Source organism: Mustela nigripes, chromosome 3 (genome assembly GCF_022355385.1).
Source record: "Mustela nigripes isolate SB6536 chromosome 3, MUSNIG.SB6536, whole genome shotgun sequence".
Lineage (NCBI taxonomy): Eukaryota > Metazoa > Chordata > Mammalia > Carnivora > Mustelidae > Mustela > Mustela nigripes.
Window position 1 is genome coordinate 88,929,353 of NC_081559.1, and position 14,666 is coordinate 88,944,018.

The following is a 14,666-nucleotide window of genomic DNA, read 5'->3' on the forward strand; positions in this document are numbered from 1 at the left end:
GGTATTTTTCTTTTCCCTTTCATTTGCCCTACTCCTTTTATGAGTTGTTGGTATGCAGTCAGCTAATAACCAGTATTTATCTTCAAGTCCATTTTTTAATTACATTATACCTTAACATTGCATAATCTAGAAAAGAATTAATTAGAAGAAAAACATAACCATTCTGGAAAATTTTAGAGTGAAAAAAGATTGACATAGATAGTGGCCATTGCTTTCTCTGTGTTTCATGTTATTACTTTTGAAAACTGCTGGCTAAACAATAATCATTCTTTTCCCTTTCAAAGTCAATAAAGAAAAACATATTTCAATAACACCTGTCTGTATAGACCTTAGCTATCAAGATGTTTAATAACATTTATATTTTATGAAAAGGAATACACATGTCTAGGTGTGAGGAAGAGTTAGAGATCTTGGGCTTATGAATATAATAAACAGAAGGACCTATTCTCCTGTGAAATAAACCATTTGCTTTAATTTAGGGTTGCAAAATCACAAATTACATGTACCTGAATTTAGGTCTCTAAAAGTGACTTACGTAAAAATGCTTGTTCAGTGTTTTTTTTTTTTTTTTTTAAGTATCATAATGAAGCTTTCAATTAGTCCACAAGTTGTTTTATTAATAGAGCTAGACAATAACTTGAAACCAAGGAAAATATCGTGGCTTTAACTTTAAGATCATTTTAACTGGAGTGTGAGACCTATTCAAATAGTCATGAAAATAAACTGTCAGACTATCAGCAAATAGATTTCTTGGTAATAGCACATAGTTCTGCCTCTGACTGAAGATGGTAATGACTATTCATTATGACAGTGACTTAATTACAACAATCAAATGGATGATGTTTCTGTTTTCTTAAGGGAGATGCATCAATAAAGCATGGAGATGTGATGGAGATATCGATTGTGAAGATCAGTCAGATGAAGATGATTGTGACAGTTTTTTATGTGGACCACCCAAGTACCCTTGTGCTAATGACACTTCAGCCTGCCTTCAGCCAGAGAAACTCTGCAATGGGAGAAGGGACTGTCCAGATGGGTCTGATGAAGGCGATCTCTGTGGTATTGCGTGTTTCACTGATTTGTTTCTTTCTGGAGACTAGAAACATTTAGTCCACTTGCTGATACTTATAGTATACACTCCTTCCATTTATTTCCTTTAAATGTAATGTTTAGCATCAAATCTTATCTCCATTTTTCAGGGACTGTAAGTCTGTAAAAGTTTTTAAAATATGATCAGAAATTTCCGATAATGAAGCAGAAAAGTCTGGACTATAGCCAACTAACTTAATTATATAATTGTGCTCATCACTTAGAGCTCTGGATGGTTAATGTTGTTTCCACAATGAAATGATATTTTTTTTGTCAGTGAGTCATTCTCAAAAAGAGAACCTTTTTATTATGGACAAACTCTATAGGATAGAGTTTACTAACATCCAGTGGATTTTATCATACATTGCAATCATTACAATAGAAATATTTTTTAAAAAGAGGAACAGAAAGGAAGAAATTGAACAATAAAACCAACTGAATATTATTCAAGTTTATATAATTTTCTCTGAAGTTTTTAGTCCTCTTACAATAGCTTTCTTGGGCATGCTATATCTAGTTAAAGTGATTATTTCAATCTGATAGCTTTTGAGCTTTGAAATCACTTTTGACTAGTCATCTTTTTTATGCCAACCAGAACATATAAAGAAAATTACATTTCCTTCTCTGTGGGGAGATCAGACATTTAGCAAGGAGATTTTCAAAATATGTTTTCTAGATAATACTGAAGGTGATATCAATAGAAAATGAGGAAGGGTTTAACAGAATGATAAGAACAATAATGAGGTGACTAGGGACTGAGAAAATGACTTTAGGAAATGATGAAGCTACCTAATTGAAAATAAAAAAGACAACTACATTTAAGCCAAAAGTTATCATATTTTGATCTGAATTGAGTACTAATAGAATACTGAGTGATAAAAAATCTGTTATTATGTTTTGATTTATGCAATAAGTGTCCTGTCTTCCAAAGATTCTGTGATTCTATAAAATACCCTTGAAACAATAACTGTAACAATCTTTATTCAGTAATGCTAAAATTTATTTATTTGTTTATTTATTTATAAAGACATTTATTTATAGAGTAAGAGAGAGAGAACAAGGGGAGGGACAGAGGAGAGACAAAGAGAGAATCTGAAATAGACTCCCCTATCAACATAGAGCTCAGAGCTCCACACAGGGCTGGATCTCAGGACCCTGAGATCATGACCTGAGCCAAAAATAAAAAGTCAGAATGCCAAAAGGACTGAGCCACTCAGGTATCCCTGGGATGCTAAAATTTAAATAAAATGATTCAACCCCCGCCACCTCCCCTCAAAAATCCTAAAATTAAGCAACAAATACAAGGTAACAAATACAAGGTTAGCTCATTTGTACTTACTTCTTTTTCTCCCAGCTTATTCCCCTTATGGAGTACATTGGTGGATGGAAATATCTCTTGCATTACCATATGTGAGGATTGTTCGTGAAGGTTGTAAGAGCAATTCTGAAAGAAGAAAACTATCTTTGCTCTTAAAATTGAAAATGTGTAAATTTAGGAAAAAATCAAGATTTTGACAGGCTTAGATTCTGTTCTTCAGTTACTTCAATTAAATCATCTAGGCAGGTAACTTAATTTCTTGAAATGTCAGATTCTTCATAACAAAAAAGGAGATCATGATATTGAGCAGGAAATCATGGTAATAATGTCAGATGCACTATAGGTATTGAAAGAAATTATCTTTTCTCAACCTTCAGGTTAAATGAAGGCAAAGAAGACAAAATACAATCATCAAGAAAAATGAAAATAATGCTATAAAAACACAGCCTTATTTTCCTGTCCTCTGCTCTCTGAATTAGTAAAATAAAAGAGCAAAAGGGATTTCTTCTGAATTTATTTCTTTATTTGCCTCAAGACTGAAAATTGCCTCTTACTGTCAAGCCACTATATTCATCAGCTTAGGAAACTTGCTCAAACATTTCAAAGAATTACAGGTGTGAAAGAGGTTACAATAAAGCTAGGTGTGGTCATTCCAGAAAGGATAAAAGTCAGTTCTATCCTGCTTATAGCACTATGGCATATTGAAGTCCTATACTGTCCCCTTTGTGAGGTGAAGTTGAAGGAAAGTTAGGGAAATGAAAATCAAAAACAAATACTGGTCAAAGGATTGAATTACTTTCTATGGTTCTCCTTTTCCTACCTTTTGTGTGTACCTTTGTACTATAGTTCCATAGATGGAATCCTTATAGGCAATATTGGTACCTATAGAGAAATGGCACTTTGGTCTTTTATTTTCAAGATCCTTGCCCATCAGTCGTCGGTTAGATCCTGTCCAGCTAAGAAGGGTATTGGTTTATGAGTGCCGCAGCAGCCGCCATAATGAGTTATTTACCCAGTGGATATAAAAGATGATATACCAAGTGAATTAACTTTAAATAATTGGCATGCATTTAGCTAGTAGCTAGGAAATTCCTTTTAGAGAGAGAGAGTCCCAAAGGCGAAAGAGGTTTTTTGTTTGTTTTGTTTTAACCGTTTGCTGTATATGATGAAAATGTAGGTTTTGCCCTCTTCTGTTTGCTCCTTTGAAATAGCTTTCAAAAAAGCTGTTTATTTATTTATTTATTTTTAGTGTTCCTTCTTTTACCATCCTCTGTTAAAAAGGTAACAGGGATTGATTGATATCCTATTCCTCAATACATGTAAATTTGTACAAAAATATATTGTATGAAAATAATTTGTAATCTGTAGACTTAATACTTGGGAGATATCCTAGGATGGAAAAAATCATACTCTTTGACTAGTGAAGAGATTCTTGTTTTCTCCAGGTAAATCTGATCTGTAAAACAAAATCAAAACCAAAACAAAAAATCAAGTAAAGGAACACTGAATGAAATAATTTTCTTAATCCTAGTGAAAAGATATTTTTCTCAGGGGGATTTTCAAATGATTTCAAGGGGAAATGTATATACTTTAAGAAATAGATATTGTTTAAGAAACAAATGAGAAAAATCTTGAATCATTCAAGACTAGAGTTAACTGTTAAACTTTACTATAAGGGTATATCAAAGATAAACAAAGCTGGACACTAGGTAAAATGGGGAGGATTGATTTTATTCAGTATTTATTATTGCAACAGAGAAGAATATTTCTTGTGAACTGAAATCAAATTCTCTGAAACAAAAGACTAGAAGCATTTTGCAGCCTGGAGTATGGTAAGGGAAAGGCACCAAGAGGTGATAAGGGGGTTGATCCATGTGACTAGGCCATTGGTGCTTATCCCAGAGAAGAAACCAATTTCTCATATCTTTGACTAGAGACGGTGGTACAACTCAAAACAAAGCACCCACAGGGTTGCCAGCAAGAGTGAAAGAGTTATCTTCTTGAATGCTTGCATTTAAAAGAGACATTTCTCAAGTCCTTGAAAAGACAGTTCTGGGAGGTAGAAGATTACATATTCCATGTGCAGAGAAAATAGTTATAACTGCAAGTTTTTTTAAAGTAATTGTTCTAAGATGAGACTCCAGGACCTGTCTGCCTATCACCAGGTTTTTGCTGGAGCAAACCGTCAATTCTCCCATCAGCATAGAGCTTTCTCAAGCAAGTACTTTAACAGAACTGGAGTCATACTAGGAAGGCTGTCCTAAGCGGTTAGAAACTATGCTAGTGTTTGGTGAAATCTCTTTTTGGGTGGTGACAGGAGTATGATTGGGGAAGGGAGTGAAGATTGAAATTATTTATACTAAGGGTCTGCAATGTTTATAAGCCATTTTGAGGACTAGTTGACCAAAAGTTTCCGAGGAACCTGACTAGAGCTTGATCAATGAGAAATTCTTTTTAAGTAATAAAAATTTAAAAGAGAGTTTCAGGATTAGGGCACCTGGTTGGCTCAGTCAGTTAAGCATCTGCCTTTGGCTCAGGTCATGATCCCAGGGCTGGATCAAGTCCCACATCGGGCTCCGCGGTATACCATGAACCTGCTTCTTCCTCTTCCTCTGCCTGCCATTCCCCCAGCCTGTGCTTTATCTCTCTCTCTCAAGTAAATAAAATTTAAAAATAAAAAAAAAAAAGAAAAGAAAGAAAGTTTCAGGATATAATGACATGCTTAGGGTTAAGGAGGAATTAACAAGGGACTAGCCACACAAATACTGGCATTAAATTTATATGTTTGATTTAGATATCAATGTAAATTTTATTTTTTAAAAAATCTATGACTTCATTCCACCAATAGTATCAGAAGAATGGTCATATTTGAAATAAGCTAAGAGAACTATAACAATTTTTTTTCACCTGGGTATGATGATACTTCTTTACAGAAAGAATGACATTTGAAATAAATGGGGAAAACACCTTAAAATGATTATTGTTTTGATGACTATGATATGGGTGAATAAACATTTTTGGGAGAGCCAAATGAATCTACTTTTTTCTTCTAAAATAATGCCAAACTTGAATTCTTAGAGAAAATAGTTAATATAATCATTGTCCTTTTCTTATTATTGTAATTTCTTTTCTGGTGACAAATAGTAGGAAGAAAAGTTGACCTATATAGAACTTAAAAAAAGGTAGAAATATTTTTAAAGTGTTATACTTAAGCTCAATTTCTGAACTAGATAAATTTTCATAGACATCAGGAAATATTTGAGGTACATAAGTGACTATTACTGCAATTTGTCAATCATTGAACAATATTCTGTTTTAGCATGTCTCAAAAAACACCTGATTAGACAGGTTTTGAGAACAACTTAAAAATATTTTTAAAATGAAGGAAAGCAAATCTTCTTTTAGCCTTATTCCTATGTATCTAGTAATAGATAGGAATAGGTAGTAGTGTGTTTGAAAAAACAGTTATCTGCTATTTTCATCAATGGCATAAGTAGGTCATCTTGAAATTTTCCCAAATGGACAGGTAGTGGCTCAATTTGGGGGTAGTGGCTCAATTTGTGCATTTGGACATTTTTTATTGAAAAAATATTGTTAACTGTTTATTATATGGTAGGCACTGTGCTAGTTATTGGATATACACTGCTAAACAGAGCAAATAGTTTGTACACCCTCTGGACCTTACAATTTATAATGAAATAGAATCAGAAATAAATATATGTAATGCAATTCTAAATTATAAGACTATGGTAGAAAGGGTTTCTTTCTTTATAAACCAATCATATTATCTATGTAATAAATACTGGTTACTCATTATTTTAGTACAAATACCAAGTCAACCTTTTTGTGTATATGTATATTATTTATGATGCTTCCATGACCTCATTGAATTAATCACAATAACCAATATACAGGGTGTAATGTACAATTTACATAACTTAAAAATAAATGACTGTAACCAGTAAAGAGCAAGCTAATCCATCCTGCATTATCATTATGAATCAGACACTAGATGTAGAAATATATATATATACATATATATATGCCTGTTTATATACACTGAACCAAGTCAAATTTTCAGATCATCAATGTATGTCCTTGGGGAGCCGTTAGCAACTGATTTTGCTCAACAGCTGAAAGATTCAGCATAATTTTTCCAGTTATAATAGAAAGAAACATTGAACACACTTTACCTCTATGGGGTCAAACAAAGTATACTTTAAAATTTTACAGAAATGAAAAGCTTCCATTCCCAGTTTCTATCATGTAGAATTATATTTGGTCATTCGATGAATTATTTTATCATTCCTACCTCAATCCCTGAAAAAAAAATCCAGAGAGCTCTCTCTATTCATTTATAATATCCTTGCTCTAATTCTAGCCTTAGAGAATTGAGTTCAATGATTAGTATTTAATTGAGCAAAACAATTGATAATGCCCTGTAATCTGTTCCCCTCCTTTTATAGATGAATGTTCACTGAACAATGGAGGCTGTAGCAATCACTGTTCTGTTGTTCCTGGAAGAGGAATTGTCTGTTCCTGTCCTGAAGGACTTCAGCTCAACAAAGACAATAAAACGTGTGAAATTATAGATTATTGTAGCAATCATCTAAAGTGCAGTCAAGTGTGTGAGCAGCACAAGCACACAGTCAAGTGTTCATGCTATGAAGGGTGGAAGCTGGATGTGGATGGGGCAAGTTGCACAAGTGTTGGTAAGTAGATGTGTGTTTTGCTAGATTGAAGAATAGCAAGTGTCTTTCTGTTTATTTCTTTTTACCCTGTGTTGTGTATCTCAGTATATTTAAGAATAGATCTTGAGAGAATACTCCAAAAACACCTTTGAAGAATTAATAAAAGGATTCAACTAAGTTTAAGTGAGGCATTTAAGTATAATTTTTCATTTTTAAATTATTTTTTAATGTATTTTACTTATTTGTTTGAGAGTTTGAGGGGGGCAAAGGGAGAAAGACTGCCCACTGGGACTCTGTCCTAAGACCATAGGATCATGACTGGAGCCAAAGGCAGATGATTAACAAACTAAATCACCCAGGTGCCCTGAATGTATAATTTTAGACCTACTCCAAAATCTTCTGGACAGAGCATATTACAGTATCCTTATAACCACCATCCTTCAGATTGGTTCCTTCCTTCTTGAAATGCGACTTCATCATCATCCTCCCAAAAAGTTTCTTTTCATACTATCAAAAGCATTTACTTTTATTTTTCTCTGAAGCTTTCAGAACCCTCCAAAGTCTGGTCCTAGCCGACACTTCTGGTTTTATTTCTTCTACTCTTGAAATAAACTCTTTGTTCTGGCTTTGTTCATCTTCTAACTGTCCATTTAAAACATTCTGATGATTCTCTAGATCAGATTCCATAGTGGGAAGAAGAGAGATTATAGAATCTGACTTTGAACTTTGACCCTGCATCTGGCATTCATTATAGACATGATATTAGGCAGGCTACATATACATACATTTTAACTATGTCTTCCTTATAGTATGTTGCAAAACTAAACAGGAGAAAGTGCTACTGTGCCACATACCCATTAGGTACTTAACAAATTGGAGGTTTGGGGGGAAAATATTACCTTTATTTTCTTTAATGTCTCACGGTAAGTTAATACTACTTATTAGCAGCAACTGTGTATCTCCAATTGAAGTAATAGACATTCACATCATGTTAAACTTGTTCTGATATTTCAAAATATCATATATATTCAGGCTTTGGAAACCACTATTACTTCAATAATGGGAGTCATTAGACCTACTGTTCAAGCTGTTATCAAATATCTTAATAAAAAGAATGCATATTACTACATCCCAAAGTAGTGTCTTTTTGATCAATATTGGTAACAGCATTTTAGTATACAGTGTTTTATTCCTTTGCCTATGTAAATTTATTTTATTTGCTTTTTTTATTACTCTTTTTGCACTTTTTAAGACTTTCTGGTAACCGGCATACAGATTTTATCAGACAGCTAAGAACTTATACATCATAAACTTTTCTCATTTTGTTCCTTCTGCTTAGATTGTATTTCCCTTCTTTTTCTCAAAATATCCTGGGTATTCTTTCAGACCTATGTGCTCAAATATTTCTTCTTTAAGGGAATAGTCTTTCAAATATTCTTTTTCTCTATTTCTCCTATGTCTAGAATATATTCTCCATGAATATACGTGTCCGCATTTTTAATTTTACTGTTGTATATTTCCATCTATGTGTCTTCTATATTCCTTATCTTTCTGATGAAATAATAAGCAGCTTGAAGTAAAAAATGAAGTTATAGGTTATTCTCTTATGTTTTATATAATATTCAACCCACTTATAGAAAAATAATATAAAATCAAAAGTGTTATATTTTTGCAGAGAATATTGTTATTTTATTCTTTTATTTCAAATGTTGTTTTGTAATTATTTCTCCTGGCTTTTAAAATTTGAGTCAGAGATGCATACATTTAGCAGACATTTATTCGACTCTTTTCCAAGAATCTGGTACAAAGTAATTGGCATGAGAGGCTGAAAAAAAATAACAATTTGTCACAGTGATAATAGTCATTTTATTTATGTACATGTTTGGATTGGAGAAACAGTAGATCAAAGTATAATCATATTTTACATGAGAATTGGCTCCATAACTGGTTTTTGGATACAGATGACAAAATTATTGACTTATTTTAGTGCTTTTGTGTTCTATGTAATCAGTAACAACTCATGTTCAATGTTAAAATAATTCAACCTTTGAATATGGGACCAGATGCAAAGATAATCTGCCTAATGTAATTGGCTCCTTCTACTCTAAGCTCATAAAGAAACTCTAACAGTACTGCATCAGTTCTCACTGTTAAAATTGCTATATTTTGCACCTACTTTGTTTATAATTTAAGAAGGAAGTAAAGGTATATTTTACCTTTTACAGTTAATATGGTGCTTTCTTGTACAGAGACTTTAACCTGCTGGTAATTTATCCCTTCTGAAACACATAGTACACCAAATACGATTGTCAGCATTTATATTATTACAGATAATACAGGTTTTGTTAGCTATTGAAGATTATTTATTTAAACCAATTTTTATATATAAAAAGAATTTATTCTGTATTTTACTCACTTCCTTTCTCTTTTTGAAAACCTATAGTAGATTCAGAGTTCAATAAAAAATGAATTAACCAGTAACTATTGGATTTTGAAAATAATATATTTTTTTCATCCTTCTTTTTTTACTTTTTTTCTATCATTTTCAAGTTGGGTCCCCACTTCTAAAATGTGTCCTTTCTACTGAATGCAATACCTGTGCTTATTCTTCTTGGCATTTTAAAAGTAAAGAATAATGGTACTTTTTATGCTTCAAATTAGAATCAGGACTCCTCCATGCTTTTTTGCTCTTGAATCTTCTATAGTTCTTCCATATTTTCTTATTTCTCTCAACTCCTTACTTCCTAAATTCTTTACAATCTGGCTTTTGCTGAATTGCTGAACTGATTCCGTTTTCTCTAAGTTCACTACTAATATCTTGTTAGTTAAATATAGAGATTTCCATAAGTACTATTTTATGAGCTTCAGTTTTTATTTAATATAGCTGTACTCATTTTTCTTGGATATTTCAATACTTTATCAGTTCTTTATATGTTTCTGCCTTAATATGTAATTCATTAATCACTTTTCTCCTGAAGTGTTCATTTCTTTGTACTATGAACATCCAAAATACTGCTGCTGATTGTATTATCTCTAGTTTCTTTTCTGTTTAGTAGACAACTTACTTGCAAACATGCAGCATATTTCTAGTTACATGGGGAAGAATATTATAGCATTCCTTCTTATCTTCTCTTAGCCCGAATTAGGTTAGATTTCCCCACCAATGTTTGTGTGGATCTTATTCTATTCTATTTCCACCTTTAGGTTTTAAAAATTATATTTGATACAGGGACCAGTTGAAAGGAGGTTGCTCAGAAAAAAGATAATTGGTGACCTCCACTAAGAAAGAAAAGAACAGATTGAAGATATATTTTAGAGATGAGATTGTCAAATATTGAACAAAAATAAGGAAAAATAATTTTTGTAATACATATTGCCTTGAATATGGTTAATTTTTTGGTATGCTGTTTTCTTTCATCCACCAAATTATAAGCTCTTCAGGGTAAGAGAAGTTTGTTATATGTGCTATTTATTTCCCTTAAGTGTCTAGGAACAAAGGAGTATTCAATAAATATGTCTTTTCTTGTCCATTTTTTATTAACTAAACCACAAAATATTTTGTGAAAATTATATTAGATGCCAAAAGAAAATATTGTGAATATTTTAGAAAAGTTATATTTATTTTTCAATTCAATTTACATCATTTTTAGGAGATTATTGATACAATCCATAATTTCATAAAAACAAAACTGTATAAATGTAGTGTTCTATTGATAAACTGTGCCCATTACATACTCCAAACCTTAATTCTCATGTACCCGTACATATGTTCTCTTGGAGATCTTCCTTTATCATCTCAAATCAAATTACTGTGGCATTTATATTTCTAGCTATGCTGTTTTTCCTACTATCCAATTCTCTTTAACTGGGTAGCATTGAATCATCTCAAAATTATTTGGCTGAACTATACTCTTTCTATTCTCTTAATTATCCATAGTCCTGGCAGCATCCCTAGTTTTCTTCTGGTCTTCAGGGCCCACAATCTGAACTTATCTTTGACTTCCCCAGTTCTTTGCTGCCCTCTCTCTCCATATCTTAATTGTGTTCTCCACGAAGTTTGGACTTAGTCCTCCTTCTCCAGTTGGTAACATCTGTACCACAGTTCCAGCCAGGAGCTACAGATGTTGTGATGATGATGGCATTCCTTCCTCTGGCCTCTTTGTTTTCATCCTCTTGTTTCTTTAGTTTGTAAGAAAAATATATTGAAACTTGAAAGGATACAGTATTTTTTTTTAAGAGAGAAGGAAAACAAAATCTGGCAGATGAAAGTTAATGGAAAGAGGCCCAAGTGGAATAAAGAGGAAAAAGTAAAAGAAAAGAGAACAAAGTAATGATAGGTGAACTATGTTGGGGAATAATGGTAAATAAATGTGAAAAGATCAGGGGAGGGAAGCTGGGGGGTGGTATAATTTGGCAATCCACTTCTTTATGTTAGTAAAATGATACTTTTATGTATCAGTGTCTAGTTATGATTTTAAAATAGAATAAATGAATTATTAATGGAAAGAACATCAAATTCTTCAATCTGCTATTTAGGGCCCTTTTCATTTTTTCTTATTTTATTTCTTATTTATTTTTCATTTTATATTTTTTTAAATTTTTATCTTTTTAACCAAACTAATCTTTCATTATCATCCACTGTGAATTTCCATCTGAGGCACATTATTACTTTTTTGCTCTTTAGTAATGGTAGTAAATAAATAGTGGCCAAAATGTATAAGTACTTTCACATACATCCCTTTATTGTACCATCTCCTTCACATACTCCGTTCATTATCATCTGTGACCTTTCAGGATGACAGTATCTTCTACATTCTGGAAATCCTGTACTCTGAAACCTTCTCCTCTATGGATTTTTCTTCAAATTAATTATTATAATATTACTAACAACTACCATTTATCAAGCATCTACAATGTGATGGGCAATTCATTTATAACTTACAGGAAACCAACAGATATTATTAATACTCTGACTTTATACCTTTAGAAACTGAGATCCAGACAGGCTATTTCATTTACCCAGGGCCTGTGGCAGAGATGTTAGAGCAAAGCTTTTGAACTTCATTCCACCGGACGCCAAAGTAAGAGCTTTTACAAGCTACTACAAAGATCCAGGCCATCTCTCTATATGGTGTGCCCTCAAACTCTTGTAATGCCTTTGAATAGTGTATGTCTATGAGTTTATTTCTGTCACCACTTAGACTTAAACTTTCTTAAAAGCTGAGACTGTATTAGTTATTTTATACCTCTTTTGAAATATGTAAAAATAATTTTGTAGCAAATGCTTGTTCAATGTAACAGCTTCCTCTATTACCTAAAATAGTAACAAGTTTTTAATAGTTTTTCAATCTGTGCTATATGTACAGCTAATCTATTGTTTCTAACCACTATGTAGTATCATATGGCATGTACCCACCTGTTATTGTTTATCCACTCTACAATGTAAGTATGATCAAATCACCCCAAATCTCTGCACAAGTAATGCTGCCATAGATATACATTTGCTTATTTGTACAAATCTGCATAAAAATTATTTGGGGCCAAAAATACTGACTCATAGTATTACTTATACTTCCTATAAGAAAGTAGAACCAGTTTCTTTTCAGAATGGTAGAACAGTCTCCACCTTCACCAACAGTACACTTCCAAAGTCCCCACATCCTTGCCAGCTCTTAAAATAATTAAACTTTCTAGTTTTATTATCCAATATATTGGAGTAAAGTGATATTTCATTGCTTTAGTTGTATTTTTCTAATAATGAATTTGAGCATTTCTCTATACTCCTGTTAACCTTTTGCATCTCTTCATTTCCTTTGGCCATTTTCCTATTAAGATCACTGCATTTTTCTTACTGATTTGTAGGAATTAGTTGCATGTACTAAACTTCAGACATATCAATTATCTTCTGCATTCATGTACTCCTCTATTAGTTTCATTCACATTGACCAATGTTTATTGAACAATTCCTCTTTATCTTTCTGCTTCCTCATTCACTCCTTTTTTTACTTCATTCTTTTTCTTATTTTTGTCTTCCCATAATCATTTTTATCTCCTCTCTATTTGATGTATCCTGGGCTATTTGTTTATTGATTCTTATAATTAATCATTCATTCACTTATGTAATTTCTGGTTTATTTATTTATTTATTATTTATTTATGTTCAGTTAGTCAGCACATAATACATCATTAGTAGTGTTCAATGATTTATTGGTTGTATATAATATCGAGTGTCATCATCACATGTGCCCTCTTTAGTACCCATCATCTGGTTACCCCATCCTCCCACTCTCAATTTGGTAACCCTCAATTTGGTTCCAAAATTCGAGAGTTTCTCATGGTTTGTCGCCATTTCTGATTTCTTCCCATTTGGTTTTCCCTCCCTTCCTCTGTGGTCCTCTGCACTGTTCCTTATGTTCCACATATGAGTGAAACCATATGATAATTGTCTTTCTCTGCTTGATTTATTTCATTGTGTATATGGACCACATCTTTATCCATTCATCTGTTGAAGGGCATCTCTGCTCCTTCCACAGTTTGGCAATTGTGAGCATTACTGCTACAAACATTGGGGTGCATATAGACCTTCTTTTCACTACTTTTATATATTTGGGTGTTTATTAAATATAACCTAGCAAAAAAGCACTGAGAAGTATCTTAGAAATGCAAAGACTTTTGCTCAGTCTCTTAACCCTCAATGAAATCACTCTCTCTTTCAAATATACACACACCCCAAATGCAGATTCTTACCACTTATTAATGGAAAAGATAGATAACGTTTTAAGAAACCTGAAATATAAAGCAGAATGACTAAGGAGTAATATCCAGGAATTTTTCAGATAAGTAAAAAAAAAAAAAAAAAAAATTAAATGGAGAAAAACAATGAAACGAATAAAAAATAGCTCTCAAGAATATTGATGGACAGACTGTGATATAATCTTATCAATTTATCAGTTTGAATTTCATAGATTCTATATCCTCTGCCATTATGTAAATCACACGAGTAATATTTCACTATCATTCATTCCCAACATAGCTATAGCTGAAGGAATGGGGAAAAGGAAGCAATGATACATATTGAACCAGAGTAAACAATAGACCATTTACCACATTCTAAGTTGCTAGTCTATAGAAGAAATGTATCTATTGATAGGGACAAGGAAATTCAAATAAATTATTAAATATGAGAACAAAAAAAAAGAAAAGAAGAACTGAAATTGCAGGAGAGAAAATATTGTAATTATAATATCAATTTCTTTTTGAAGACATTATATGTATGATAAAGAATCAGGAGCTATTCATATAGAATTGCTAGTTGTAGAGTCATCATAATAATTAACCCAAAAGGACTAGAGAGGAACTCTTTCTTAGACAAGTCATCTACTGCTTTCATATACTGTCATGTAACAATCATTGTGCAAATCTGTAGTAGATTAAAAGAAAATCAAAGAAAAAAGAATTGCAGATAGCAGACCTTTGAGGGTTTTTGAAAAGCTATTTATGATGTGCTACATTTATAAAAATAAAATTCTTCACTTTAAAAACTGTAATTGTAATCTTTGTTTCATACA

General features: G+C 32.3%; 1 protein-coding gene across 1 annotated transcript in view; it reads left to right on the plus strand.

Moving 5' to 3' along the window:
• LRP1B (LDL receptor related protein 1B) overlaps positions 1-14,666 on the plus strand; it is a 2,002,169-nt gene that overhangs the window by 1,290,021 nt on the left and 697,482 nt on the right. Inside the window, exons 23-24 of the mRNA XM_059394361.1 lie at positions 859-1,059; positions 6,874-7,119. Coding sequence (XP_059250344.1) covers positions 859-1,059; positions 6,874-7,119 — 447 coding nt within the window. The remainder of the gene's footprint in view (positions 1-858; positions 1,060-6,873; positions 7,120-14,666) is intronic.